Source organism: Eleutherodactylus coqui, chromosome 2, assembly GCF_035609145.1.
Source record: "Eleutherodactylus coqui strain aEleCoq1 chromosome 2, aEleCoq1.hap1, whole genome shotgun sequence".
Classification (NCBI taxonomy): Eukaryota; Metazoa; Chordata; class Amphibia; order Anura; family Eleutherodactylidae; genus Eleutherodactylus; species Eleutherodactylus coqui.
In genome coordinates, this window is record NC_089838.1 from 262,432,945 (window position 1) to 262,457,439 (window position 24,495).

General features: G+C 44.8%; 1 protein-coding gene across 1 annotated transcript; it reads right to left on the reverse strand.

Annotated features, from left to right (window-relative positions):
• Positions 1-596: 596 nt before the first annotated feature.
• DPP8 (dipeptidyl peptidase 8) lies at positions 597-24,424 on the reverse strand. The gene is made up of 20 exons (XM_066592907.1): positions 24,133-24,424; positions 19,472-19,729; positions 18,699-18,811; positions 17,942-18,115; positions 17,376-17,544; positions 17,142-17,252; positions 16,889-17,017; positions 16,108-16,169; positions 14,989-15,089; positions 12,849-13,026; positions 11,733-11,892; positions 9,268-9,347; positions 8,326-8,478; positions 8,040-8,175; positions 7,694-7,839; positions 6,528-6,674; positions 6,239-6,391; positions 5,849-5,991; positions 5,104-5,215; positions 597-3,113 (listed from the first exon to the last, which is right to left on the reverse strand). The coding sequence occupies exons 1-20, from the start codon at positions 24,137-24,139 to the stop codon at positions 2,991-2,993; spliced, it is 2,655 nt and encodes an 884-aa protein (XP_066449004.1). The 5' UTR covers positions 24,140-24,424; the 3' UTR covers positions 597-2,990.
• Between the last annotated feature and the right edge of the window lie 71 nt (positions 24,425-24,495).

Sequence of the window (24,495 nt, forward strand, 5' to 3'; positions counted from 1 at the left end):
TAAAAAGGTTGTCCATTATTTTATTTTATTTTATTTTTTTAAACGCCTCCCCTGTGGACACAACATAACAAAGAGCTCATACTCGCACCTCCTCGCAAATGTCTCTCTCTCCCTGGTGACATTGTGTTTACAGGCTGCAAGTCAGCCTGTGCCAACGCTGCGACCAATGACAAAGCTCTACAATCACTGAGCTCTGTCATTGGCCGCAGTCTGTAAACAATACGTCACTAGGAAGAGGTGAGCATTAGCTTTTTGTTATATTTTGGCACGGGGAAGCCATGTTTACCAATTTCTTTTTAATCTTGGATGACCTCTTTAATGAAAGCTGACCCCATGAATACAGAACAACCTAGTCCATATGCTGGATCAGGAAAATAGAGCCCATTGATCCCTCCAGGCCCCTGCCCTAATTCTAGGTCTACATCACAGAAAGGACTTGACACTTGATCCCGTCACTCCTTACAGTTTTCAGCAAGATGAGACAGAGCTGTGGATACCGGTAAACATCCATGTAATATAATCGGCAACCACAAATTCCATGTGGCACTCCTTGACGGAGTTCGAGAGAGAAGGAAATAACCAAAGACACAGACAAGTGGTTTCCCTCTTTTTTAAAGACTATATCATCTCTAGTTTTCAAACATAGCAGAATATGGCACCTTTAAAAGAGACTTTGTGAAAAGAGAGCATACTGCATTAATGACAGTGACATGATGAGATTAATAGCTCAAGACTTAACAATTAAAATAAAAATTCAGATAATTACAAGTTTAGTTTAAAACACTTGACATTCTAGAAATTTTTACAGGATCACCGAAAGGGGGAGACCGATATTTGTCCTTCTTGGGCCAACAATGGTAAACCTAAGCTATGCAATTCCCCTGCATGTCAAACCACCACGCTTTAAGGGGTTTTATCATTAAAACAAAACCCTGTCCCCCCAGTTGGGCTCTGCCTAAAACAGCAATCAAGGGCACACTCACCTCTCCTGCAGCTCCTGGACACAGCTGATAGCCGACGCTGACATCGGTGGTGCCTTCTGGGTAGACAGGCCAGGTGAGAGCATGTGACTGCTTCGACCAATCAAAGGCCGCAGTATCACCGTCAGCACTCCTATCCTGGCCGCTACGATCCCAAGAGTTTGGAGACGTGGATACTGCAGCCTCTAATTGGCCACAGAAGTCACGTGCTCCGGTCTGGCCCGTCTACCAGAAAGCCACAGCTGACCCCATCGCCGGCTGTCAGCTGCGTCTTGGAACCCCAGAAGAGGCTAGTATGCCCACGTTATTTAAGAAGGGCCCAAGCTAGGGGCTGAGGTTTCGTTTTAATGATAAAACCCCTTTAAGGCAGGGGATAATGTAAGGCAGCCGTCAGCCCGATAATACCTTTAACTACAGGAGCTTAATTATAATTGAAACAAACTCATCCAGACTATTACTTAACATGACGAGGTGCTGCCAATTGGTGGGAAATCCTTCCAACTCCCTATATGCCTACCTGGATAGGATGTAGAATCGTACGCTGGACCAAAGAGAAGACAACTGCAGCGGATAAGATTACAGGTCTTACTGTGTTGTACAAGGAGTTAGTAAACCAGAGCCAAACAAACAGATTGCTAGTTAACTGCCCGAGGGTTGATCTGCTAGGTGATTGCCGACAATAAGTACAATGTACATACTGTAGCGCTTCGACAGTTGCGGGATAGGCTTCAAAAACATACAATGCGGTCCATGTTGGGTTGGATTTTGGAAACTTTCAAATGAAACTATTATACACCATACCGAGAGAGGACAAGATGACAGTGTGAGGTATCGGAGCAGCCAGCATTGTTTTACAACTAAGATGGGAAAGTAGTATGTTCCACCTACTGCAATCTTTAAAACTACCGTCAACATTATAAGAGGCTTCGTAAGATGCACTGAATTTCCAAACTGAGAAAAATGTTCAAGTAGTTAAAAGTAGCACCTTTTTCTTATTTTTTTTTGTTGTTTACAAGTTATAAAGTGCTGTACAAGACCTCAACTGGTGTGGAAACTGGGCAATTTACACTGCACAATGGTCCTGCAAAAAAAAAAAAAAAAAAAAAGAAGAGCCATACTAATAAGAGAACACTCAATTACAACTTTAGACTACAGGGGAGTTAGATAATGGCTGTTGTGATAAACCAGTCAAATTATGGGACAAGTATAACTTTCCCAGTTAAACTGCATTGTGGAGCATGGGAGGTGCAGAACAACTAGTGAAAAGGACAGAGGAGCAAAAAAACGACTCCTAGTTTTTGACGATGCATGCAAAGCCATCCACGAGGACCACAAGAGGAGTGGATAGAGAGGCAGAGAAGAAAGGCACTCCAAAAGTTGCGCAATAAAAGGGGGGCATGGTTTAAAACTCGAAGCAAACATTGAGCAGCTCACACCGATGGGACTAGGAATGCTTTCCAATTGCTGAAAGGCAAAAATTTTGATTTTCTCTTATTTTTGCCCCCATTACCCCACAATGCAGGAGGACTCTGATAGATTAAGAGTCACACAGGCACAGTCCTGCTTAGAATTTCCCTGGATTGGATAGTAAAGCATCGCCACGGAGGTGCCCTTCAGATGATGGGCACAACCAATCAAAGAAACTGTAAGCTGAAGGACTCATTGCTCAACAAAGAGATCCATGGTAATATATGAAGATATTGGGGAGAAGAAAGAAATCAGAACACACACTTTGCAACATAACAAATCCGTATCATGTAGTGTAGTGGGTCACACATTTCCCCAACTATGTGAAATGCAGTTAGGAGTTGTGGTTCACATAACTTATCCTCTCTGTCTGGTAGACTGGTGTAATATCACTGTAGTAAAGGGATTATGCCTTCAATTCCCTCTCCTCTGATGGTCAGCCTAGAACCAAGCTGTGTTTATGGGGTCTACAGGTGCCATTCTTTGGCGGTAGCAGGGGTGCTGCACTTTCCATCCCCTCCCTGTCCGCCGTTAACACTTTGCTCACAAGGCTTTGGTGACTGCTATGTGAGACCCCAAGTTCTCCTGCAGATAATACAGGAGGTGCAGTTCATAATGTTCTCCTGATTCAGGAACCCGAATACTGTGACGCTCCTGAGGGTAAATCTGGAAGACAGAAATCATATTACTAGCTTCCGTTTATTATTACAATACTGGTATGAACACATAGAAGGCGGCAATGGATAGCATTAAAATGGTATTACTGTTTATATAATGACTATTCGCTTAACTCTTTCATGACCACGCGTCCAGATCACGTTCTGCAGTTCTTGCATTCTCACTTTCCCAAAATCATGAAAGGCTGAAATCGACCTTGAGCCGGCTGCCTGAACCACGTGGGGATTGAACCTGCAACCTTCAGGGTGACTACCCACTACAGTTTTTTTTTTTCACTGCGAAATTCGCTGCGTCTTTTTTTTTTCTGCAGAGGTCTATGGGCCTTGTAAAGCTAAAATTGTGATTTCGCGGTAAATCGCGAATTTGCGCGATCGCGATTTTAACATTACAAGTCCCATAGACCCCTGCAGAAAAAAAAAATGCTGCGAATTTCACAGTGAAAAAAAAACAAAAAAAAACTGTAGTGGGTAGTCTTGAAAAAGACTTAGATTAAGTCGAAACGTCGCCATTTTATGGAGCAATAAAACCCTTTTTTTACTATCTTTACACCGTTGATGCTGCCGCCTCCTTGGATACCATTGCATTTATTTGGGGTTTGGTTCATGACCCCACAGGTGGCTTGGCATATACAGACTGGAACCTCTGCACTGAAGTGCATGTGTTAGGAAAAGTCCCGCAGCACACCTATTTCTACTGACACATATGGTTCTATACGTCCCGAAGGTGTTCCAGGGGTTGTCCAGTTGTAAACTATTGATGGCTTGTCCTTTAGAAAGGCTATCAATAGTAGAATAGACTGGTGGACGCCCGCTGCCAAGGAACACTGCTGTTCAGCTTTTCGCCAGACCAGTGTGTTCGTGCACAGAGCAGATTTCTGCAGGAAGTAGACAGCCCCGTTCATACTGCAGTTGCCCAGCTTGGTAATGCAGGCTGTGTCCCATTCATTTAAATAGGAACTTTGCCTGTAAAACCAAGTCGGGCCAGTGCAATGCGGTAGGAGCTGTCTGCTTCCTGTAGAAATCAGCTCAGTGCATAAGTGCACTGGCCCAAGGAACGACTGAATGACAGGGGGCCCGAGACGACAGATCCTCGTTAATCTACTATTGATGGCCTATCCTGTGGATAGGCAATTCGTAGTTTACAAATGGACAACCACTTTAATGAAAAGCTGTACCGTTTGTAACTTTTCTATTTCAATTCCTGAGAGCTTACAAGATCTTTCCTAATAGTCATTCAATAAGTACCTTCATTGTTTACTTCCAGAGGATGCAAATATGTTACGTCAATGTAATATTATTAGGTTCTACACTGAAAGCAATAAAGGTTTGTAATGAATTAAAAGCACGCAGAGATTTTGAAAATCATAAGGAATGCATAAAGAAAGTACAACTTTTCATTACGCAGAGAATAAGCATGATTTTCTGAAGCCATAATACTCTTAGGATATTCTCAGTTCGGAGCTTGTACACTCTGTAAGTCGAGGTATTATACAGGACAGTGTATGATGCATCTCTTTACTGACATGCTTTTAAATCTTCAGCAATGACTAACAAGATATTCAATCAACTAGTTGAAGAGTAACTGCATTAAAAAAAACGTTTAACATGTCAGAGCAGCTGAATGAGGACTCAGACTTCAATTGCTGAAAGAAACCAACAGGCAATGAAGACAGACGAAGAGGCACAGCACTCAGGTGAACGCTGCAGCCCCTTCATTTTAGTTATCTGCAAGGGTCTCATCATTGCACTCCCCACGATCAAAACTTTTTACATGTTGCTCCGACATGTTAACATTTTTTTATAAGTTTTCTAAATCTTTAAGTAACCAGTTAATTGAAAAAGCAGCTACTCAAATTTATTGCAAATTATTTGTTATTACATCTGTTTTTAAACCATACAAAAAAGAAACATAAATCAGTGATGCAAGCAGTAGAGACGGTGCCCTAACAGGCCCCTAGGAAATATACCATAGTGCTCACCTGTAGGTCATACGGCTTCCCACTGCGCACTAAGAAACTAAGTAGGATGCTTGTGTGAGCAAAGTGCACATTTTCATCTAGGAAACCATGCAAGAGAAGAAGACGACTTGGTCTAAAAAAAGAAAAGGATAAATGATGTTCAAAAGAAGACACAAGTGTCACACGTTGTAGTGTAAAGCAGTGATAACAGCATCATCTAAAAGCTATAATATTGATCACAACCAAATTACTAAGACTCTGAGTCCTATGTTTAGCGTATACATGGAGAAAGGCGTACTGTTGTACCTTGTCTCCACCAGTATAGGTGGAGACATGCTTTGGCAGTCCTGAGTTGAAGGACATGCCCACATGGGCTGATTGGCTGCCGCAGACGTGACCTCCTGAGAACTGCCAAAGCATGTCTCCACCCATTATTCTGGTAGAGACAAGATACAACAGTACCGGAAAAAGGCGCCTTGCATCTACCTAAACAGTATCCAGCGGACTCCAGTCACCTTTCTCTTAAACAGTACAGCAAAGCACAATGAATTCTGCTTTCCTATATAGAGGACAAGGGAAAAGACAATTTTTTTTTTTGATACAATGGAACCCTATGAGTGACACGCCATTGTATAGGTATACAGAGGAATACATTGCAGACGTAAGATGGGGTGTACAGGGGGGAAACTTTCCTACATATACCGCTGATGAAAGGATCAGTGTGCACAGAACTTCTGTTACTTATAAAACTGGGTATTACACTTACTCAGAGGGAAATTTTTCTGCCTGCATTGCAACAGAGCCTAGGTAGTAGCCATGTTCATTTTGGTCAGGATGTCCCATGTACCGCTCTGTATATCCTGTGTCATAGAAGATCCAAAGTGTTACAGGGGCTCCAGCAATAGCCACCTAAGTGAGAGAAATGGGTTACGATCATCATTTTTAAAGGCAAACCAGCATGTAGAGTGAGCTCAATATCCACTACATTCATTTACAGATTTATGGCTGCCTGCACCCATCACTAGGGGCGAGTTTGGCATACTGTAGTAATAGTGAGTTTAATGTATAAACAGTATGCAGTAAGCGCCCTCTATTGGTGGCTGCAGGTAACCCGAGTTTTATCATTTAACACTGTGCAGATTTTACAGGAACTTACTCTGAATATATCAGGTTTCTGGATCAGAGCCATTAGGGAGAGGTAGCCTCCATATGACCAGCCATGGATGCCAACTCTGTCAAGGTCTATGAAGCTATGCTTAGCAGCCAAATACTGTAACCCCTCCACCTGATCATCTATCTCCACTTGACCCTACAGAGAAAGACAGAACACGGATTATGCACCGGCACGACCTGAGATGGGATGACTTTACTTTAGAATTTATTTAGTTAAAACTAAATTGAGAAAGACACACAGTTATTACTAAGACATTACTGCGTTTTCTCACCATCTTATACTTGAATGCTCCTTCAAACTTTAGTCCACGGTGACAGGAACCTCGATTGTCGATGACGACAACAACATACCCCAACGATGCAAGGGTATTGAGTCGGAAATACTTAACACCCTTAAATCGATTGTTAACCAGCTGGACCTAAAGAGGACAAAAAAATGTTTTTATCACTATGGAATGCCATCTACTCCGAAAACATCACACGAGTAAGGAGTAAACTACAATTAGCCTCTTACTTGAAAAGCAGTCTATAAAACTAGAAAATCGCAAGACAAAATGGCAGTATTGAAAGTTGGAAGCTATTATAAGCTTAAAGGGGTTTTCCAGGCAATTATTATTAATGTCCTACCTTCAGGATAGGCCATCGACAGCTGATTGGCTGGGCTTTGCTGCTTCGGGCACCTGCTGTCAGCGCCACAACACACAGTGTACGGAACAGAAGCATATAGAGTCAACCCGTGTAGTGGCTGACGCTGGGAATTGCAGGTGCAAGTCCTATTAAAATCACTGAGAGCTGTGCCTGCAATTATGAGCTTTAGCCACTACACAGGGGTCGGAGCAATCTGCTTCTGCTCCGTACTCTGGATGCTCATTGTCAGCACCACAACACACAAGCAGTTGATCAGTCCTAAGCTACGGCCCCCCAGCCGATCAGTTATTAATGACCTGTCCTGAGGATAGGTCATCAATAATAACTGCCTGGAATTGCAGGACTCATAGCTAAACCTTGAAATAGTTGTGTGGTTTCAAACGCAACAGCAAGTCACGGACAAATCACACAACCAAAGCCCCCATGTAGCCCTAAAGCTAGTCATCCACATAAGACAGTTAAACACTCTATAACCCCCCATAAACTGCATGTGTCGCAGACAACAAAAAAACAAAAAAAACACAACACTTTTTTTTGGAGGGGTGAATATGGAGCAACCGCCAAAGATGACAGTCATGTTTTTGCCTAAAGAAATATTAGTTTATTAATAAGAACCCGCCTGTAAACACGTTTCGAGGTATATGAACCTCTTCCTCAGTACTTGCTGGGGATACACGTCCCTGACTGTGTATATTAGAAACAGTTCTTTCAGTGTGGATGTTTGGCTCATATTACTAGTTTCATATTGCACCACATGCCATTTTCCTTAATTTGAGAGAAGGAATCTTACCTGCGGCCCTCCATAAATGAAGAGCACGGTGGGGTATTTCTTTCCTGGCTGCAACTGATGAGGTCTATACATCATGCCATAGAGTGTAAATCCTGTCCTACTGGGGAAAGAGAAAATTTCGGGGGCTATGTACCCGGGAACTGTCCCTATATTGAAGGGAGGAAAAAAAAAACAAAACCACTGATCAAAATATGAATAGGAGGAAAACAGCAAACAGGGAACTTACTGAATGTGTAAAAAAAAGAACTAAAAACAAAAACTTTTCAAACTTTACCATGGTTTGTCCAATTCTAATAGTATATTCTATACATTATACCATATAAACAAATACAATTTGCCATCTCACCTGGTGACTCCAGAAGAGTAGCCCAAAATTCTTTATCCTTTTGTGTTGGATCAGACCCATTGCCTTTGATTTTAAAAAGATGCACTGAATGTGGGAGGGTCTGACTACTGTATCTACTAATGAACATATCGCAGTGCTGAATGGAAGCAAGAACACAACAGAATCTCAGTAAGACTTAATCTGTGGGATTTTCCCATTCATTCCAATCACCTTTGTTAAAGGCTGTTTCAGGGTTCCTGCAAAAGGGATGGTATAAGGGAGGCAAAGGTAAAGAAAACCCACTTACCTTACTAACACAGCAGGAATGGGAAAAGCCAAGGTCTGTGAGCCTCTTCACCTCTCCTGGAGTCTCATAGTTAGCAACATACAGATGATGTTCTAGAGGGGTGTCCTTTGTAGCTTCAAAATAGACCAGTTTATTGACTTCATCTACCCGAATCTGGGAAACAGAATAAATTTGCTTAATTCTTCATACAGCTTGCAATGCAAACTAACTTTTTGTAAGTACGGACTGGCACTTTTCCCCAAGGTAAGCTTCATCGCATTTCCCATATCTCATAAAGAACATAGCTGTAAAGTCTCTAGCTTTCAGAGCTTAAAGGGGGTGTACCAAAATTGAGGAAAGTTGCTGATGCGTCACTGCTAAGACCCCTGCCAATCTCAAGAATAAGGGTCTCCATTTACCCCCCCACCCGTCACTGTGGCGTCACTACTTCCCCGCCAGCGACATCGGAATGAATGGAGCACTGGCCGAGCATGCATGTTCATTGCTCCATTCCTTTCAATGGAGCCGATGGAAATACCAAAGTGCTTGCCACTTGGCTATCTCCAAAGTCCCATTGAAAATGAAGAGTGTCAGCACATTTGAGCGACTAGCACTCCAGTCTCCTTCTCACTGAAGGTGGGTACAGTGAGCCGGCAGTAAGGAGGATGGGGAACACAGGATCCCTATTCTCGGAATAGTTGGGCGTCTCAGCAGCGAGACCCTCACCGAGCAACAAGTTATCCCCCATCCTGTGAATAGGGTATACGTTGTAATTTTGGTACAACCACCTTTTGGGTCTCTAGCATTATTTAATTTGAAAACAATGACAAGTAGGAAACCAATATAAAGAGGAGAAAAAAGTCCCAGCTCCAGGAAGTACAATGTGCCATGTAACAGCTTTAGGAACTCAGCACTAGAAAGAGGAACAAGTAGGCCAAGCATCAGAAGCGTATGGAAACTTACAGTGGATCCATGTCTGCCAAGAACCTCCCACTCCCCACTGGTCACCGTCACCTCCTCCTTCACAGGGCACCTGAAATCACCTGAAAGTACAAGAAGCATCATGTTCTAAATCAGCATAGAGACCGAGTACAAGATGAGAGTACAAGAAGTCAAATGGTATGCATCTCCGAACAATTATGTACCCTGTACGGCCACTTTATTAGACACCCCCATCTAGCTGCGTGTTTGACCTCCACTAGCCTTCAGGACTGCATTAATTCATTGCGGCATCCACCCACAGGTATCAGAAGGCGCAGGGTGTATCAAGGAAATATTCCCCACACTGTTACTCCACTTTCACTAGCCTGAACTGTGAACACCTGATAGGAAGGGTCCGTAGATTCTTGATGTTCGTGCCAAATTATGACCCTCCCATCACAAAGAGTTGAGTGTCTGAACACGTTAGTTGGAGCACCAATGTTGTATTTGCTTGGCTGTGCATTACATGTTCGTCAGAACGATTCTTGTTATCCTCCTCTGATCCCTTTTGTCAACCAGGTTTTCCGTTCACAGGATCCCTATTTTCCCTGAATGTTTTTCCTCCATCATACTCTTCCTCTGTATACTCTCCACACCAATGTATGAGAAAACCCCACAAGATTGGTATTTCCTTCTCTTCTAATACCTGCCCCAGCTTGTCTAGCACCGGCGACCAGGCCTTGTTGAAAGTCCCTCAGATAACTTGATTTTACTACTCTAATGTGGATTTACACCGAAACTGATCTACAGAACACATGCTCACTTGATTATACATTACACTCTGGGGTCGTGATTCTGATTTCCATACAGGGAAGCTCCAATCATTAAAGGGCAGCTCTCGCTAATGAAGTGACCATACAGCGTATGAATGTGAAGCCTAAAGGACCATTTTACAGTAAAAACAGCAAAAAATAAAGTAAATAAAACTTGAATTTACACAATTAATTTTTTAAACAGTATTTTGTGCATCTACTGTTTGCATTTAAAGTGACCCTTCAGTTTTGGGAACCAGATGGGTGTATTACATTACCTGCAGTTGTATTTTCCCAACTCCCTCTTCCATCCACCTTTTCTCGGTTGTTTTTATCAGTCCAAGATGGCCGACGCAAAATTCAGACTACCTAATCTCCATGGTGTTATTAGACTACCAATGCACTATACCCGCTCTCTGACTGGCCAGGGCCACTCATGTGATTAAGGCTGGCCAAATCAGAAAACTGCACAATGTGCATTAGGTAGTTAGAAAATTGCAGGCCACCTTGGCCTTCTAAAAACAGGACCCAAAACTGGCAGAATGGAGGGGAGGCAAAGAAAAACAACTGCAGGTATAGTAACTCCCTTCCCCTCTTGTCAAGGTTCAGTCTCAGGGCTTATTAACCCTTTCCAATCCACTGTCTGACGTTTAAAGACATTCTGATTGAAGGCTGTACAGCTTCTGATGTCGGAAGACGTCCGGCAGGGTATTCTTACTGTAGATTACTGGCCGCTCGACTGTTGGGGGCCTCTCCGGCATGTCTCATACCGCGGTACTGGCTTTAGCCAGCAGATGGCGCCATTGTATAATGGCAGAAAGAGAAAGCTCCCTAGGAAACCCTGAATCCAAAATTGCATTGCAAAGGGTTAAGACATTGCAGATTTGATCAGTATTTTGCAGCCAATAGAAGTAGATGCAAAGAAAAGAAGTGTAATTATTTTTTAGTTAGATTTCCCCTATTTAGGGTCCACTCCTCCGGTACTGTGGTTTCCTCCCAAACTCCAAAAACATAATAATTGGTGAACTCAGTTTGTGAGCCCCAATGGGGACATCAAGTGATGTACAGCTCTCCAAGAGTATGTGCTACATAAATGTGTAAAATAAATACAGAAAATACGAAAGACTCAGCACTGTGCGAATAAGACCTTCAACACTCCTCAGCATGTGATTAACGACATAGTCAATGACGAGTTCTTGGCTCGGGCATGGCCAGTCCAGAGCTCCAAGAACACATTCAGACCCTCATAGTGCACTGAAGTCGTTATCTTGTAGAATTAATTTTCCCAGCACATTTCCCAGAAGGCAGTGTATGAATATTTAAGGTTTCTTTGCATTTAGACGTAGTATCTGAGGCCTTCATGATCTGTCAAGCATGTTCTGCTTAAATTTCCAGTCCAAACCTCGACAAAAGTACGAATGTCATTATTATATATATTATTGTTGAGGTTAACATTCCTACTAGATCATTGCAATCTTGCTTATTTTTTCTTCTGTGTGTTAAGGCAGTATGAATATATTACTTTGGTTTCTTGGAAACCTGTTTACATGGCAACAAGGATCCATACGTCACTGCATTCTTATGAACGTAGCAAACATGAAGTAGATATTTTTAAAAAGTAGAATGAGATTAGAGCCAAACAAAATCTGGCAAGAATTGACATCTCAAGATGTGGAAAGCTAGATAGCAACTCACTGAGCCCCAGAAGATCAGCTCCTGCTCTACCGGAACTGGCTGCTCTCAATATGCTGGTGATGCGGTAAAGATGCCGAAATCCTGTCTTGCACTCAGAGGCAAAGAGGAACTGGATTTCATCATCTCGGGTTTGGGGGAAAAAGTACAGGATATCATGAATCTATTAAGAGAAAAAGAGATAGTTAGAATAAGGAGCAGAAAGTGTCGTAAGTAGACATACTTGAATTTTCCAGGCACCATTGAAGTACATTACAGTAATAGGCTTGATAGGCAAGATACAGTCCCCCTGGTGCAAGCACCGAGTCATGACTGACTCCTAAGGTTTTCTTGGCAGACTGTTTTTGTAGGGTGGTTTGCCATTGCCTTCCCCAATCATCTTTTAGTCAATGGGGTCCATATGGCTCCGTTAGCTTCCATCATAGAATGGATCCGGCATTCTGTTGCCTGCTCCCATGACAGAGCAGGAAAGAAGAATGCTGGTCTGAACCCAGCCTTGGGGCTTTTTTAGACAACCGTATTTGTGCATGTAAAATATATGCGCGCAATGTACGGAAAATAGAACCCACTGATCTCAATGAGTTTGCTCTAATGAATAAGAACGGCTCTATCTTTCTGCATATTGTGCAGCAAAGATCTGCATAGAAGTCTATTGAAGGTGCGCAAAAGTGCAATAAGTGGTGCAATTCCGTGAAAAACAGAACACATCTGGACCTCATTAAGCAGGGCGGGGCGTTTGGCGTGCTCATACGAACCCGATCTGCGTGTACAAAAAGTACAGTACTATGCGCCAGTATGCGTGCAAATTAACCTTGTTGACTGCGCAAATACATTACTCTGAGGTGAATGTATTTGCGCGTACAGTCGTCTGAAGAAGACCTTAAAAGGTAGCGTATTACCTATATTTTCGCCTAATTAAAACCAGTTAGTGACACATTTTCCATTTTTCTAATCTGTTATAAATGCTGATTGTCTGTAGAGGACTATGGGTTGGCACCTATAATCAATCAGTAGACATGGTACTGTATACATTTCAGTCTATGGAAGAATAGCTTGTATAGGAGTTCATTAGAGAAAGCAGACTTATCCATCAGCTTGTAAATAGTTTTACTGACATACATTTATCCAAATATCCGTTGTCTCCTCATAGATCACGAGAGGCGTTACACATTCACATCCAGAATCCGACAACCGGTGATGTTCTGACAGTTCCTTGTAGGGAGCCACAAACAGAGAGGGTGGAATAAGGACGATCTGCAGACGTGTTTGTGGACGATCTAGTAGGATAGCCCAGGCACTGCAAGGAGAGACGTGTACAAATGAACTCAAGCTGACAACAGATCACAAAACCATCTGAATATTAGACACATCCTGACCAAGACCTCTTGAGCATACTGCTTTATGAAACTTAGGATAGCTACTGTTGCTAGGATTTTCTTGCTTACCAATTGCCTTTTGCTTTTCTCAATAGAGAGAGCTTACTTGAAAAAGCAAAGTTTATTGGAATCTATACAGTTCAGTGCAAAAGTTTATTCTGCAGCAGGACAACCACCCCAAACATACAGCCAATGTTATTAAGAATCATCTTCAGCATAAGGCCTCCTGCAGACGGCCTGGTCGGATTCTCGCAGCGGGATGCGAGCCGTGCCCCTGCAGTGACCACAGCGGCTCACCTCCTCTCAGCGTTTTCTCCACTCTATGTGCCGGCTGCCGCCCAGCCGGCACATGCGCAGAGCAGGACCGGCACACCGATCCTCGCACAGAAATAGGACATGCCGCGATTTGTTTACCGCGCGAGTTTTCACACGGTCAAATCGTGGCTGTCTGCATAGGATTCCATTATCTAATGCAATCCTATGGCAGCGTGCATGGGCGGAAATTCTACGGCAAATCCTGCCGCTGAATTTCCGCCCATGTGCAGGAGACCTTAAGAACAAGTTCTGGAAGTGATGATATGGCCTGATCTTAATATCATTGAGTCTGCCAGGAATCACATGAAGAGACAGAAGTATTTGAGCAAACCTACATCCACAGAAGATCTGTAGTTAGTTCTTTAAATGTCTGGAACGACCTCCCTGCCGAGTGAATTAGATTTCTCTCTTGTTCATCACTTTGCATTTTGTTATTTGAAAAAAATAAACCATCAGCATTTCTATTTTTGAAAGTATTCTTGCAGAATTTTTTTCTCATCTGCCTAAAACTTTTGCACACTTTTGCAATGGATATACAAGTGTTACAGCCGTTTTTCAGTTTTACATTTAGCATTTGCCCTTAATATTTGTATTTTTGTTACTTAATGTATTTTATAGTCCGTCTTTTTTCTGTTGGATCCATCCAATCCAATTTACATAGATGTTGACACCAGAATTCTATTATGGTTCTCTAGAGCAACCAGCTAAGTTCTAGTGGATGGAAATCCTGTAGGATGTCAATATATGTTGCTTCCTGATAGATACAGGAAATCCTGAGACCTCTCACAATGTTCACATCGATCATTACATTCTAAAATCCGGACATTGGGGTTTTATCTTTTAAGACCCTCAACAGTTCATGACCGCTTTGCTGAGAAACCAGGTAAAACAGAAACTGTAAAGATACTACATAGCATTTCCTTCATAAACATTAATACATATTCACTAGATATGCCTGATCAATAGGAGTCCTATCTCTGGGTCTGTCACACATACACTGTATTGCCCATAGATGTCAACAGAGAGGTCAATAGGAGGTACAGAAAGAGTTAATCAAGTGTGGCCTAGGGGGAGCGTGTCAGGTTTTTAGTGCATTGCACCTTCTTCATTGTTTATCCAGGCACAGTGGGTCATTCCTAAGGGCTCCCACACACTTTTGCGTTTTTTGTTAACGCGATTGTCAATGGGACTTTCTAATGTTAAAAACGCAACGCAACAAAAACGCAAGTTGCATTGCGTTGCGTTTTTAACATTAGAAAGTCCCATTGACAATCGCGATAACAAAAAACGCAAGTGTGTGGGAGCCCTTAAGTCTGGCGGTGCCCGATTGCTGTAGTTCAGCCCAGTCACTTCAATAGGGCCGAGCTGCAGAACTGCATAAATGGACTACCCACTCTGCCTGGATAACCAATGAGGGTTAAGGTGGCACTCCAAGACCTCCAGCAATCATGCACTGAAGGCCCTTTTTTAATTGGCTTGCAAAACTTAATTTTTATTTCAGACACCACTGAGTCTTAGTGAAAGGGATTTTAAAATATTCTATTCTGCATTAGACTCAAGAAACTTACTATTTTCCATCTGGAGTCCAGCCAGCTCTAGCAATGTATTCGCACCCAGCAAACAGCGCCTCAAACGGCTGTCGCAGCTCTTTGTCGACAACATCCATCACCTAAACAAAAATAAAATAACGGTTATAGCAGAGACCACCACCAGCCATAGAAAGGAATAGAAAAGTTCAGGGTAGTTGCAAATAATTGTAAAGTAGGTTTTCGGGCAGATATCAAATTCAGTAACCTGTTGCAAATTGTGCTTATTGCTTCCTATCTATGATGATAGCAGCCATTGTTAATAAAATCAGCGCAATAGGTATAGTACTACTTTCAGTTAAGCTAGTGTGAGACGGTGACCGGCAAGGTGCTGGAGGGCAGGTATGTGTCGCCTAGGATGCTCTCCTATGCTGCCTTGGGGAGCGCTTGGGCAGATACGTGCCACCGAGCAGCCTGGGCTCGGTGGAGGAAGCCGGCAGTATAGTGTTAGTAGCATTAAGCTACTAACACGTTGTAGTGTGTAAGTGGCTCCAAGCCGCATAATCCGGGCCGGCTTTTCCTGGAGTGACCAAAGTGAAGGGTGGGATGGTCAGGCTGGTACCAGGCCATATAAAGCCTGGACCTGCAGGTTAGAGAGAGAGCATCTGGCTGAGAGCCAGAGAGAGGGCTCTGTGGAGCAAGGAGCCCAGCTAGCCCAGCGTGTGGGCTGTGAGAGCGCCAAAGGCGAGGTTGACAGGGTGACGCCCCTAACCTCAACACCCAGGAGGGTGTGGTGAGACCTCCACAGGTCTGAGGACCGGACTGGCTGTGTGCAGGAGCCATTTTGTTACCAGTGTGTAGACAGGGACGCTACATGTTTAGTAAGTGCTCAGACGAGCAGGATTTACTTTATGTTTGCCTGATGTTAAGGCCTGTATTTTGCTTTGTTTGCTTGGAAATAAACCCAGGCAACGCCTGGACTAAAGACTTTATCCCATGTGTCACTGTCTCTGACTGCTTATGCCCAGGTTGCTACCGATCCTAAACGCTAATCCCTCACACTAGTTAGAGCTGGCATTCCACTGTCAGACAGGCAATGAAAAAAATACAAAATTACAACTGGAAGCAATCTGATCTTGCAAAGCTTGAAAAAGCCCTTACCCTGCCCTCTGCATCCACAGTTATTTCTGACAGCTTAAATGTCACTTTTGGGTTTGCAGTCCCTGGAGAGAGAAAAAATAAGTAGATCACAAGTGTAGTAAATGATCAGAATGAGATCTCTCATCACCAGAAATTTCCTGTTACTATGCAACAGTGATCTTAAAATCCCTAGTACTGCTGAAAAGGAAACAAAACCATTTAGGATGCCTTCACACAGGACGGATTTTGGTGTGGATCTTCACCAAACTTTGCAGTATATTTTCCTCAGCGGATTTTGGTGTAGATCCGCACCATAGCCCATATCATTTGTTGTGGATGTTAATGTGGAACCGCAGCAGATTTCACTCTTTTGCGTCAAAATCTGCAGCATTTTGGGCATGTTCAAATGGCGGTAAATCGCTGAAGAATTTTACGCTTCTAAAGAGTCAAAAATCTGCAGCTTCTTGCCACAGGTTTTGGCGCAGATTTCGCCATGTTTAGGGACAAAATCCACATGTGGAATTCCAAAGTACAAGAGCTTGCTTCTGCGTTAGAATTCTGCACAGAGCTTTTGCCCATTGACAGGGCTAATTCTGCGCACGGATGGGCAAAAAAAACAAAACATGGATTTTAACGTGGCTTTTAAAGGCGGAATTCAAGCAGAAATATCCGCCGTCCAAACATACCCTTACTGAGGAAAATCCACAGCAAGGCTAAGTGTGCGCATTACCAAATTGTGCCATATTCGTTTTTAGATATGTAGGTTTAACTATTGAGATTCCGTGGATTTAAAAATGCTTACCAGCTTTGGGGTACCTAAAAGAATCCGTCCTTCGAGTTTCAAGCATTGGAGATGTCACATGAATTATCTCGACTTCAGATTCATCATTCTCTTCATAGAGGATGCGCAGTATCTGACCGCCCGATGGAGCTGTGCCGTAAAGACAAACTGTATGTTATGTCACAAAGCAGGACAGATATGACACTCACTATACAGAACCATCTGCGTACAAGTCACATATACAATGCCTATCATTCAGAAATGAAAGTCTTACTTGTTTCATTACGGGGACACCACCAGTATCCAGTGTAGCGATCAAACTCCTCCTGTAACACAAACGAGGCAACTCCAGCAGAACGAGAATCTTCTTCCACGCCAACCAAATCTGTGTAAAACATAGATAATAGTTTAGTGAAGTTCAGACAGCAATATCTCCACCAAGTGTGATTACAAAGCAGCTCAGTACTTCCGGTACTCCTACTAGTAACACATAGACCTATTGTCTAACCTTTATGCACAAAGGTCAGCCTGCGCTCTTCACCAGTCTCTATATTGGCCACCCACAAATCGTTGCTATGTACAAACGCCATCCAGGTGGGGTCTCCAGGACAGATGGTGGGGTCCATGCGGATATTGGGGCAACTGCTTTCCAGCAACTGTGGTTGCAGTGACTGTTTCTATAGATGAAATGAAGACAATGATAGAAAAATATATATATTTAGCATTCATTTTATCTACAAACCAGAATAAAAAGAAATACATAGGAAAATAAAGTGAAACGACAGTTCCAGTGAATGGTCAACGACACGGTATCATTCTTGTCCACAGGTTGTATTTGGTACATTGCAGCTCATTCACTTGAATCGAGCTGAGCTGCAATACAACAAATAGTCAATGGACAAAAGCGCTGTTCTTGAACTACCAATTGGCCTTTCCCATTGAGTATTACTAGAACCTACACAAAGATATTGCATAATAGAGTGCATCATAGTACCAGAGTCCTGATAATGCCAACATGTTCGCAGGTTATATAGTGATGACCCGCAGAATGATGCTTTTCTGCTTAAATCTTACCGTGAACCCACGGGTGCCGCCATCGCGAACCGTATAGATGGCACTTCCCGCTTGGAATAAGAAAGTTCCACTCTTGGCATGATAATCAAAAGCAGAAATGCCCACTGTACCAATACGTTTCCTCTCCCGAAGCAGCTCTTCTTCACGAGAGTACATACCATAATCAGGGGTGGCCTATAAAAAGAAAGTGTGGGTGTCAAACATGGCATTATTCACCCAGCAAAACACAAACGGACTGCGACAAACTTCACCACTCTAAAATACGCATTAGGCACAGTAAGGGAGATTTACTAAGCTAATGGGCCAGACTTCTGTCTCAACCTGGTGTACATGCCAAATTTATTACATCTTACTAACGTTCTTTGCCTCTCTCGGGGATGTTCACACGTATGCTGATTTTGTTACGGATTTTAGTGTGGAACTGCAGCAGATTTCACTCTTTGAATTCCCATTAAAGAGGTGAAATGCACTGCATGTCTGCACCAAAATACGGGAAAAATCTGCAGCAAATCAGCGACGTGTGAAAGCGTCCCTAGACAGTTTTAAGTATCCAGAAAAGAGCTGCTGGCTAAGGTGTAAAATGTGCTGTTATTTTGGTGTAAAGCCAGCTAGCAAAGAGATGGCAAAAAGAAAAGTGCCCGACATGTCCAGCAAAATGCGCCAAATATACCATACGCCATTGTGATGAATTTGGCGCATGCATTTTCATGCTGTCCAAATTTAGGGCAGTACTTCTAAATCTGCACCAATGTCTTACCTGAAAAGTGTCAAGCAAAGGCTTCCAGGACAGCATGAGCACAGCTCCGCGGTTTATGTTCTTCGGGATCTCGGAGTAAAACAAAGTATTCTCCCGGTTTTCTCCAGACATGGCTGAGCACAAAGCAGAAAATAAGTCAAAACACTTAAAATGAATCAGAAAACTGTAGAAAACTAACTAAACTGCAACACAAGGAAAACTATTGTCGATCCGTTATGACCGTATTGGTGATCTATACAGCAAGGGTATTACGAGAGCAGCTTCACATAGACGAAAAATAGAGTACTTATTTTCTTCATGGACAAGAGAGGTGAGAGGGAGAGGAGAAGAAAAAAAGGATAGGTCATCAATACTAGATCAGCAGTGGTCCGCCACTTGAGATCCCCACCGATGAGCTGATCCTCGCCTAATGCAGCTAAACTGGACGACCGCATCGGGGTCGAAATAGGAAGTGTAATAGATAGTATTGCTCCTAAAGATTTCAATGGGAGTGAAGCCTTCTACTACACTTCCGACTTTGACCCGGATGGGGACGTCTGGCTCGGCTGCATTGACAGCAGTACTAAGGATTAGCTGATAGGTGGGGATTCACAGTTGTGGACCCCCAATGATCAACTGTTGTTGACCTATCCTGACGATAGCTCATCAATAGTACATTATACGGTATATTAAATAGTATCCCTGAAAAATACAAACACTTGTAGCTCTCTCCTGCTAGAAGGTCTCCAGACTACATACCCAGGCAGGATCATCAGAAACCCGGTAATACTTACACATCCCCAGATAGTACATGCGGTCAGAGTGGGGGCTATCTGGGTCATTTCTCTTCACAAATGTGAAGCTGTGGGGGGCTTTGGCCATCATATATCCATGGTATTTCCTGGTGTCGGCCAGCAGCTTCCTCATCTGACTCCATGAATGACGTTCCACGTAGAAAGGTTCAGGTTTTGGGTCTCCCCCACTTTGCTCTGCAGACTCAAATACCTCTAATCCAACCGGCTCAGTCTCCATAGCAGCCGCCATGTTACATCCTGTCAAGGTAAATGACATTTATTACTGACATATACCATACACACCGCCATTGAGTGACAGTACTGATAGCCAATCAGTTCTCTGCATCTCCCCTACTACTTGATTTGTCACAGAGTACTGATAAAGTCTGTCATGAAACCAAATGCATTAGAAGGGGGTCCAAATTTGACTATCATTCAAATGAACTAAACTGAATGACAATCGTTCGGTTTAGACATGAGCCGACGACCGATTGAGGATCGCGAGGTTCTCGCTCGTCGTTCTGTTTTAACTGCCATTGAAATCAGCGCCGGCTCGTTCACTTATCGTGCCGTTTAATCACCAATTGTTCACCGTTCCACATAGGAACGTACGATACTGAACCATTAGTGTCCGAGGACTGTGTGATTCTCAACGGGAATCATACGGTCTAAGGCCCAATGCACACAGGCGGATTTTTGCTGCGAAATCTGTAGTGGGCGTCTCCGGTCCCGCAGTAATAACCCTCCATAGCGTGATGTCATTCACTCGCTCCAATGATAAATCGGTTCATCTATAAGTACCCTCAGCGTGCTACAAACTACACGCTATCATCGCCCATTAATTTCAATAAGACCTTGAATACATCACATGGCTCTCGCATGCCGTGTGATGTGCGGTTTTCCCATTGAAATCAATGGGAACCACTTCCGATCGGCTATCGCGCGGGAAGATCGGAAAGTCACAGAGGAGATACAAGGAATCGTCTTTTTCCTGAAAAATCACCTGGCAGCCATGGGTAAAAGGCACGTTGCCGAGCGTGATATCAGGCAGAGTTTTTCGGCCCGATATCACGCTCCCCTCTGTGCAGGTAGCCCGAGATGGATAAATACCGGGGCGGTGGTTAAACAGCTTATAATCGTGCCCAATTTATCAACCAGGTTTTAGCGCAACGAAGAGGCCTACGTGTGTCCAGCAAGTTGTGGCAGAAGTAGTATGTCTTATAACACTACTACCCTGTTTCCCTGAAAATAAGACATACCCAAAAATAAAACATAGCATGATTTTCCAGAATTTTAGAGGATGCAAAATGATTTTTCAGGCTTTTTGAGGATGCTTGAAATATAAGCTCTACTCCAAAATTAAGCCCTGCTAACAGTCAATTTAAAAAAGGCAGTCTAAATAGTGTCCAGGCAGCTATACATGTAAAAAAGTTAAAGGGGTTGTCTCGAGGCAAGGGTGGAATTTTTTTATTGCCCAGTCCCCCTTCTTAAGCATACATTACTATGCACACGTGTAAATGGGTTTTAAAGCAGGTTTCTACTCACAGTTGTTTCAGCAACTTATAAAACGTTTCCCAAAGATGGCCGCCGGTTCTTTTCCCAAGGTGCACCGCGGGTTTCTCCCATGGTGCACCGCGCTTGCTGTAGCCCGACGTGCGCGCTCCCGAGACGCTACCAGCTGTGTCTCCCTGACAACCAGACCCACCGCGGCCACCGACCGGACCCCACAGCTACCGACCGGGCCTCGGGATTGAACGCGGCCGACCACGGCACACGCTCTTGGGCCACAGTCACCCACCGCCAGGCAGCAGGTAACCGGCGCTAGGCCCCGGCTCCCCCGCGCTAGGCCCCTGACAACAGACGAAGGCTCCAGGGCCACAGCGGCAGTCCCCTCGCTACAGATGTAGGCTCCGGGGCCCAGCGCTAGGCTCCGGGGCCCAGGCCAGTTAGTCACACATCACCCCCGACCCATCACTTACCTGGGCGGCTCCTCGGCACGGCTGGGCGGCTCCAGTTTCTGCACCTTCCTCTAAGAGAGGATGGTACAGAATGGCCGCTCCAGCGCGCTCCCGAGAAGTTACAGCTCGTCTGCGCATGCGCAGAAGAGCTGTAGCGGCAAGCACACTGAAGCGGCTCGTGCTGAAAGGAGAAGACCGGACTGCGCAAGCGCGTCTAAAAAAGCAAGAAGACATCAGAATTAGACGGATCCATGGCGACGAGGACGCTAGCAACGGAGCAGGTAAGTGAATAACTTCTGTATGGCTCATATTTAATGCACGATGTATATTACAAAGTGCATTAATATGGCCATACAGAAGTGCTGAACCCCACTTGCTGCCGCGGGACAACCCCTTTAAACCTTTTTGAACAAAAATTAATATAAGACACTATCTTATTTTCGGGGAAACACGGTAGTAATTATTAGGAAATTATAGCAGCAGTGTTTCTGGTGGCGCAATGTGCCACACAGCTCTACTACATGCACGTCACACATACAGCTCTGCTACATACATTCTTCATCCCATACAACAGGGATCAAGGGATCAGAAGCAGGACAGCACTGGAGACGAAGGACCTGTGATGACATCACCATCATGCTCCTCCCCTGATCACACGATGGTGACGCTCACCCCGAGTGGCTTACATGCTCCGCCCCTGATCACACGATGGTGACGTCAAAGGTCCTTCATCACCAGTGAGGGAGTTACATGCTCCGCCGCCCTGATCACATGATGGTGACGTCATCAAGGGTCCTGCATTCTTGTGCAGATTACGGGCGGACTACAAACCCCCTGCGGCCTCAGTTGCTATTTTTTTTCATTCCATTTGGGAATACTAACGCACAGCTAGCCAGACTGTAGCCGTGTGTGTACAGGACCTGAGATTATGTCACCGTCATGTGATCAGGGGTGGAGCATTTAACTCCCTCACTGGGGATAAAGGACCTTTGATGATATCACAGTCATGTGATCAGGGGCAGAGTATGTAAGTACCTCAAAAAACCCACTCACTCACAGACGGACAGGTTTGATCACGGTGCAGTCCCATCACACACCAGTTACACTAATCAGGAGGGCTTTGGTGAAGTAACCAGAGGGCCATTTACCAACACGGAGCGAACCTACAGGTTCTATGGAGAGGTTTCTGGGTCCCATTCACATTTGCACTGGAGACGTTGTTCAGAGCCTCCCGACACAAAATTCCATCATACGCCAAAAGCCGAATGGACCCTATTAGTGAATAGCAACCATCTGGCACCATTCGGGTTCAGCCAGACCCTGCGGTTCCGTTATATCATCCTCAGAGCCGAACAGGAATCACAGCGGGGGCGTCAGTGCGGGTGTGAATGAGGTCTTGGCATTAAGGTCGTTTTCAGGGACTTCAATTATTGATGACCTATCCTGAAGACAGGGGGGTCTGCCACTCCGGACCCCCACTATCCACTGGTCTAGACCCCACTATCAGGGAGGATGGAGCAGCTGAAAGCTCCAGCCACATTGCAGCGGCACAGGTTGGAGCGGCGCCTACATTTACCAACCCAGGCCGCCGCAACACGAACGGATCTGTCAGCTTCCGCCTCAGCCAATAGCTGGCTTGATATTAGCGGATTGCCAGGGGTCCCAAATGATGGCCCAGTACCAATCAACTCATGACCTACCCTGAGAATAGGTCGTTAATAGTCAAGTCCCTGATGCCCCCTTCACTGCCACATCTATAGTGCAAATATAATGATGGGTGGGGGAGGGGCTGCGGCAGAACCGCAACAAGTCTATAGTGTGCTGTTATGTACATATCCTGCACAGACGGTCCCCCTTCCATCAGTCCCGGTCCCCATTAGGACCTACAAACCCCACAATTAGAGGGGCTGTACCCAGATCTAGTCCGCGGTACGAGCGCCCAGCAACCTCTTACATCGTCATTGAAATTAATGGAGCCCCCGCAGGCATACGCCGGGCCCCCCACTGATCATAACGTTGCCCCCCATGCTGCTTATGGGGTATAACTTTACATCTTCGCAGTATGGACGCTGCGATCAGCTTCCAGCGCGGACCGGCTGGGATCCCGTGCGGTGGACCCCCATCTACTGATCGCCTGCAGTCCCATGTAACCAGTCAGGCCTCCGGCACATATATGTATTTGCGCACGCATGACTGTAGAATTTCACGGAATGAACTACGCTTTCTTTTTTTTTGCGTTCCCAAAATGCGCAGGAAAACCGCACCCTGCGAACGGATACATTGGAATCAGCGGGATCTAATCTCCAGGTATGGCGGGTGCGAATACGCCCGTGCGACCCTTGTTTATGTAGGCGAATGGGGTTTTTTCGTCTACCTCCCCCTCCACCAAACGTTTCCTGTCGCCACAAATAGAAGGCCGGGGGCAGTGTTGCCCGTTCTTCCCTACATGTTGTAGCTCCTCAATATTGTGGGTTCACTTACTTTCCTTGCACCTGCCCATACATTAGATGCATGTTACTATGGTAACCATATACGGTGTGTATTAACTGGCCGAGCGCCCCCATTCATACACCACACTGGATGGCCGTTACTACAGAGGAGCCTACAGAGGGGCACGGCGCCCCCACAATGCTCCCTGCTGTGCCCGCCCCCCACGGGCAGCTCTACACCTCCTACCACCACGGCTGCCCCCCGGGCCCTCACCTAGCATGTGGAAGAGGAGGGTGTGCGCGGCCGGCCCGGCTCCTGTGCTCTCCGTCCCCGGTTATGACTTGGCTGCTCGCACTCCCAGTGCCGCTCACACATCCGCTTCCTGGAGAACGGCGTACGCGGGCTCCCCCTGCTGGAGGGAGGCGCTGCTACACCAATGCAATAGCTTGGAGCCCGTACTATTACCCGTTCTCGGTCTACAGCCCCGTGCGGGCAAAGACGTGGCCTCTGTCCCTAAGCTTCGTATGGTCACTCAGGCGTTTCTTCCCCCGTTCAGAGTAATGGCGGCCTGCCCTCACTTATCATGGCTGCTGTTTCTTCTCCCCTTTACTCTGTGCCCTCAGTCAAGATGGCCGC

Excerpts from the sequence above, each read along its gene's own strand:
- DPP8 (XM_066592907.1), bottom strand. Across the intron at positions 5,216-5,848 it reads GCAGAAAAATTTCCCTCTGA|ACCAAGTCGTCTTCTTCTCT; the intron begins GTAAGTGTAATA and ends TTCTTTTTTTAG. Across the intron at positions 3,114-5,103 it reads GGAAGCCGTATGACCTACAG|ATTTACCCTCAGGAGCGTCA; the intron begins GTGAGCACTATG and ends TCTGTCTTCCAG.